Source organism: Phodopus roborovskii, unplaced genomic scaffold (genome assembly GCF_943737965.1).
Source record: "Phodopus roborovskii unplaced genomic scaffold, PHOROB, whole genome shotgun sequence".
Lineage (NCBI taxonomy): Eukaryota > Metazoa > Chordata > Mammalia > Rodentia > Cricetidae > Phodopus > Phodopus roborovskii.
The window spans coordinates 122,164-128,928 of record NW_026125751.1 but is presented as its reverse complement, the minus strand read 5'-3'; the positions used below and the strand labels follow the sequence as shown (position 1 = coordinate 128,928).

The 6,765-nt window shown below is 37.5% G+C and overlaps 1 protein-coding gene across 1 annotated transcript; it reads right to left on the bottom strand.

Moving 5' to 3' along the window:
• Positions 1 to 4,870: 4,870 nt before the first annotated feature.
• On the bottom strand, positions 4,871 to 5,797 carry LOC127217585 (olfactory receptor 18). The gene has a single exon (XM_051178574.1). It carries the CDS (start codon positions 5,795 to 5,797, stop codon positions 4,871 to 4,873), a length of 927 nt encoding a protein of 308 aa, XP_051034531.1.
• Between the last annotated feature and the right edge of the window lie 968 nt (positions 5,798 to 6,765).

Here is a 6,765-nt window from a genome sequence, read left to right as displayed (position 1 = left end):
GTTCTGGACCAAATGTGGAGTAACCACATTTGGTTTAATTGGGAGAAGCAGTTCCTACAAAAAGGCTGCTATAGGACTAGGGGTGACATCTGAAGAAAACATAATGAAAGACAGAAAGAATGTGAGAACTGCCTACCTGTGTTCCAAGCCAGTGAAGCCACTGAAGATCCATGGTAGAATGTGTTTGTGGGAATGGATGGCTCACAAAATAGAATGAAGATGGAGTGACAGAAAGACTGAGAGGGTCACCAGAAAAGACCTATCTGATACTGAACCTGAAAGACCCCAAGAGTTCAGAGTCTGTCAAGGAGAGGCCCTTGCCCCAAGAAATGAGACCAGACCACTGGATGCAAGCTCAAGAGGCTATTTATTGCTCACACAGGTACCTGTGGACACTTCAGTCTTTCGGGAGACTGAGCGTGCCGTGGTTAAAACATATGCAGTTTATATAGGGTTGGGGTGGCAAGAAGCAGACTTACAGAAGCAGAAGCATGGTTACAGGGATTTCATTGTTCTGTCTAAATAAAGTGATTGTGGTTAACCAAGGACAGAGTTGTTTATTTGGGTTGGGCACAAAGAATACAAAGAATTCAGTTATGACTATCTCAGCATCCTGGATACCATCCTGCTGACCTTGCTTTGGACCAAGCTGCAGACCACAGATATCTGGTTGGCCTCAGATGAGAGCAACACCTGGTTCCCTCCTGTATATTCGCATAACTTGACCTTGGCAAGTTGGCAAGAGCAGTTCAAACAGGCAATATGCATAGTGGGGGTCTTTCAAACCAAGTAGCAGAGTCCCTGGGAGGTAGGGTGAGAGGAGGGGCTTCTGCAAGCCGACTGATACAGGACTGTGAATCTGGAAAAAATGGCAGTGGCAGACAGGAAAGAAAGTGAAAACTGACCACCTGATTCCCAGCCCTGGTAGAAAGTGTTTGTGGGGATCAAAGTAGACATAAAGGAATGAAGATAGACTGAAAGGGAAGGCTAAAAGAGCTGGCAGGAAAGTTAAGCCTGGTCTACACGGAGAGTCAGGGTCCCTGGGGCTGTACATCTCATAGAAATAATTATTTTGGTCTTTGATCTTATGAGTGACTGGAAGACCAGTCACCTGTTCTTCCTACTGGTATAGGTGCTAGTTGTGCCTGTAGGGGCTGCTGATGTTGCTGGGCATGTTTGGCCAAGGGGAGGATGATGTAGGAGATATGAGTGGGTGGCAGAGGGGTCTTGAGGGAACAGAAGTCCAGTGGATGGCAGCAGTGGTGGTGTTTTTTTCTTGCAGCTTTAACATTGTTTCTTTTTCTGTGTGTTTATTGTTTTGAATATCAGGTGTTACCGGGAACTTTGTTTTTTGTTATGTCCCTTTAGTGTTCTGATGTGCTTCTTGTACTTTAATATGACAGTCCTTCTTTATGTTTTGAAAATGTTTTCCTATGGTTTTGTTGAAAATATTTTCAATGCCATTGACCTAAGTTTCTTCTTTTTCCTCTATTCCTATTGTTCCTAGATTAGGTGTTTTCAGAGGATCCCAGATTTCCTGTGAGTTTGGGTTTGGCTTTTTTGTATTTAGCATTTTCTTTGACTAGGTTATCCTTTTTTATTTTTTCATGTCTTGTCTTCAATGTCTGAGATTTTCTCTTCCATCTCTTGGTGAAGCTTGTTCCAGCAGTTCTTTTTTTAGTTCCTGAATTTTTCACTTCACAGCTGACCTAAATTTAGGTATTCGTTATCAATACTATTTTCATTGTCATGTCTTGAACTGTTTTCTTTATTTTATTTAACTGTTTAATTTTTATATTCCATGAATGAATTGATTTTTGTGTATGTCTTTTGTCTGTGTGTATTTTGTATGTGTGTGGGGTGTGTGTGTGTGTGTGTGTGTGTGTATTAGCGTGTTTTGTGTATTGTTATATGTGTGTATTGTGTGGATTTTTGTGTGTTTATGTATGTTCTTTAAGCACTTCAAATGTATATAGATGCTATTTTGACGTCCTTGTTCTGTGCTTCAGATCTATTGCATTACTCAGGTTTCATTGTATTGTTTTGCTATGTACTAGACAATAAATATTGTTCTGTCTGGCTTTGATTATGTATTTACACTGGTGTATAGGCATCTTAGCTTGAGGCAATTGTCGTTTTAGATCCTGACATCTGGTCTTGCCTTTGTTGGATGAGAGTTTTGTTCCTTGGTTTCAGTTTCCTTCTCTGATTCTTAGTAGACTGTGGTGGTTGTGGGTTGCCTGGCAGGAAATGCTTCTGAGATACACATGTGGCCACTGGGAGTTCTGGGTACAATGTGATATTAGGTATTGGATACTGACAATTAGGATTATGTGTGGGCTAGAAGGGGAAGTTTGCAGGGGTCCACAGGTAGGTAGAAAGCAGGGTATGCCAAAAGGATCTGCCTAGACCCTTGAGAAGGGTAGGCAGACAGGTAATAGAGGCCACATCAGGTAGTGTGGCACAAGGGTGGAGAATAGGGGTAGATTGGAATTGAAAGACAGAGGAAGACAGAAGGTGCCCTCCTAATTCCATGAACTGTGTGGCTAGTGGATTTCCAAGAAATGTTTTGGAGCTGGAAGCTGAGACAAAGGGATGTGATCCTGAATGAGACTATAAGAGAGCTGTCTGCCTGTCACGCTGGAGGTAGGAGCAGAGGCTCTCTTTGCTGTTTAATTTCTCATATTTCTATGCAAAGCTAATTACCGGCATCCGATGTCATAGTATTCGAAAGAAAATAATGTTATATAAAAGAAGCCCAGGATCATGGTAAATACAATTGCTTTATTTAAAAAAATTAAAAGAAAGAAAGAAAGAAAAGAACCGCTCAAAATAGATTTTTCCCCAATTTAAGAAAAACTCTGTTTAGTCAAAAAAAGGTAGAAAGCATTTGAGTTTACCCTAACATGTTGCAAGATAATAATATAGTTTCCCTCTGTTTAGAATAACTAAAGCCCCAGAAAATATCTGGGGACATGATTGTCTGAATGTTGAATTAAAATTAATAGCTTATAATGACAAAATCATTGTGTTCCATTTTCTCAAGTAGTCATACTTTTATTGGAGTCATGTTTTTTAATAGTCAACATTTGTGTTTTTAACAAATATCATCTTAAATTGTGTGTATGTTATAGAAGTTTCCTTTTAGTATACAATTTAAAATTGGTAGAAGATATGAAAAAAGTGTTTTTTATTAAAAAACATTTATTAAAACTTACATAGTAAATGGAACCATCAAAAACAAATGTGGTATTATGAAACATTGTATCATCCAGAAACATGAAATATTAAATTATTAAAAACAACCTTGAATTTATAGTTTATGTTTATATGTACAACTACATCAAGCCCCCTCAAATAAGTCACATTGAATCATTCTTATATTATTCTCCCTTTGTTCCACATTCTACAGTAAACTGTTGCAGTTTCATGGGCTCTGTGAACATAATGACCTTTAAAACTGAAAAGAAATTCAGAAACTGAAAAGGACAAGAGCATTTTTAACTCCAGCCATCTCAAGCTTCATTGGTGAATTTTAATTCATGTCAATCCTATTCCATGAATTTTAATTCTAACTTCAAATAACAGGCTCATTATTCTGACAGCTCACATCATAACTTAATTTGGAAAAATAACCAAGTAAGATACATAATGTATATCATGAATAAACCAAGTAGCAGGTACCCCACATGTTCTGGGGGGGGTGATAAATGCCACCCTTCTATGGGCAATATTAAAAATTTAATTGATTTTGTTTAAATGTTTTAAAATGAAATTATACTGTAAATCCAGCACCTATCACCTCCCTCCCTTCCTATTTCCCATGTACCCACCTTTGTTCTCTTTCAAATTCATTTCCTTTTTCTCTAAATGTTCAGCTTTTCCCTGCTCTCAAAATTCCTTAGTTGACTGGATTCCCAGAGTTCACCCTAGTGTTTGATTGTGGATCTATGCATCTGGTTCCATTAAGCACTGGATGAAGGCTCTATGATGATAGTTGGGGTAGTCACCACTAGGAGTCTTATCTAGAGTCATCCTTGAGGATTCCTGGGGATTTTCCTTGCACTAGGTTTCTCCCTAACCCCATAATGGCTCTCTTTACCTCATGGTATCTCTTTCAGAAATACATGAGCAAGGGAAGTCAGGATCATGATGGAGAAATTTACAAAGACAGCTGAACTAATCTCATAGAAACTCATGAACTCTGGACAGACAGCTGTAGAGCCTCCATACAATTGAACTAGGCCCTTATCTGTTGGGAGTGGATTTGGGGTGGGCTTGAGGAAAGCAAAGGGGAGGAGGAGAGGTGGGAGTAAGAACTTTGGTTGGAATATAAAATGAAATTTTGAAAAATAAATTGAGAATTGATTCATCTAAAGAAATTACATAACAAAATAATACCATATTACAATTCATCAAATCAATTAACACTTCATTATAGACTTAAATTCCTTCTTTGTCAAAGGATGAGGCCCACTAAGCTTTTCCCTTCCACATTAGCATGTATATTCATATTTTCCTCATTCAGGTTCTGTTCAGGCAGCTTGGTTCTCTGTCATTTCTGAAACACAATTGCAGAAGAACAGTCCCCTTTAAACTGATTCTTTTGATAGCTTTTAGATGTTGATTATACTCATATTGTAAGGGGTTGTTCGGCAATGTGCACCATCATGCCTGCAAAAGTAACATATCTGCAACTTCAAATTTTTGTGCATTTATAAAACTACCCATCACCATATGTGCAACCTCAGTGACCACCACTTCATCATGCAATACTGTGAAATATCAATGATAATGTGAGACATTAACTGAGATTTACATGTATAGTTAATATATAGATATATGATGCATTTATAAAGAATGTCAATGATTAAAATGCTCTGCTCAGAATCTTCCTTAATGCAGTTTTAATGTCCTTGTTCCTCAGGCTATAGATAAAGGGATTCAACATAGGTGTGACCACAGTGTACATCAATGAGGCCACTGCATTACTTTTTGCAGAATGTGACAGAGAAGAGGTGAAGTACACTCCTAGTGCTGTTCCATAAAACATACAAACGATGGACAAATGAGACCCACAGGTTGAGAAGGTTTTGTGCTTCCCACTTGATGATGGTGATCGAATGATGGAGGAAACTATTTTAAAGTAAGAGAAAATGATTCCTGAAACAGGAAGTAACCCAAAGAGAACACCTATACAGTATCTGACTATGTTACTGGTGACAGTATCAAAACAGGGAAGTTTAAGGACCTCAGAAGAACCACAGAAAAAGTTAGAAACTTCAATATAGTCCTTGTAGTTGGAAATTTTTAATACTGCCACATAGTGCAACAGTAATTGCAGAAGGCTAAGGAGGTAACACCCTAGAAGTAAGACACCACAGTGACTGGGATTCATAATGACCTGATAATACAGGGGGTGGCAGATGGCCACAAACCTGTCATATGCCATCACAGCCAGAAGCATGTTATCCATACATCCAAAAATTACAAACAGTGACATCTGTGTCAGGCAGCCCACATAGGAGATGACTGGGCACTGAGTTTGGATGTCCATAATCACTCTTGGAACAGTGATAGAGACGAAACAAATATCAACCATGGACAGGTTGGAGAGGAAGAAGTACATGGGTGTGTGGAGATGGGAGTCAGAGCTTACTGTCAGGATGATAAGCAGGTTTCCAAACAGGGTTAAGATGTATGTGGACAAGAATAGGCCAAAGAGAACAGGCTGTAGGTCTGGATCCTCTGAGAGTTGAATGAAATGGAATTCTGGTACAAATGTTGTATTTTGCATGTTTTTATTTCTTGAACATCTTTTGGAGTAAACCAAAAATGTTGTTAACAATGGTACCATCATGCATGTAGACTCTCTTTGCAATTTAAGTCAAGCAATACAAATATTGATTATTGTCTCAAGTTTATTGTGACATCATTAATAATTGCTCAGTTGTGCAAATGCCATATTCTAAATAGTTTTTTGTCCTTAGCTCCTGTGTTACCTCTTATGAGAGCCATATTCAATACAAAATTCTAGATGATGAGGCAAGAGTTACTGTGATTACAACTGGCCTGTAATGACAGTAAAAATAATCACAGTAAAATAAAGAAAACACCTTTAAGACAAAATGGGTATTTTGCAGAAGCCTCACTTTACATAAACTGCTAATTAAATAAAATGGAAACTTGAAATATTTAAAAACACTTTTTCTTATTGAAGTAACATGGGGCAAAAAAAATTAATACATCTGGCAGTGTGAAGTCTGAGTCTCTAAATAACAATTTGTGACTCTTGTCCTAAAAAGTGTTTTCAGGCTTTAGCATCTTCTATAGGTTGGTTTGTTTGTTTGTTTGTTTGTTTGTTTCTGAAAAAAATCTTGATTGAGAGGGATTTCATTCTTTGTTAACAACTTACTTAAAACTTTAAAACCATTTATATCACTGGAAAAATCTGTCCCCTGAGTTGCTCTCCACCAATGAGATAGATAAATTAGACAATAAAATCCATTACTTCTTATGCCTCTACATTCTTTTATCTTCTGGTAAGAGTATATATGTCAATTTTTGGATAATCTAATAATGCAGCTCTTAAATACTTCCAGATAACCCAAAAAAGTCCATGACATTAAATCAAACACCAAAAACAATTATCTTGAAATATTCCTGCATTGAATGAAAATTTCAAGAAAAACAAATATGTCGAAGTCAGTGCTTTGAGAAGAGAAAGGGGCTACTTAATGTTTAAAATATGTTTTGTTCATTTCA

What these genes read in the sequence shown, in the direction of transcription:
- LOC127217585 (XM_051178574.1), bottom strand. Translation starts at nt 5,797, where the DNA reads ATGCAAAATACAACATTTGTACCAGAATTCCATTTCATTCAACTCTCA.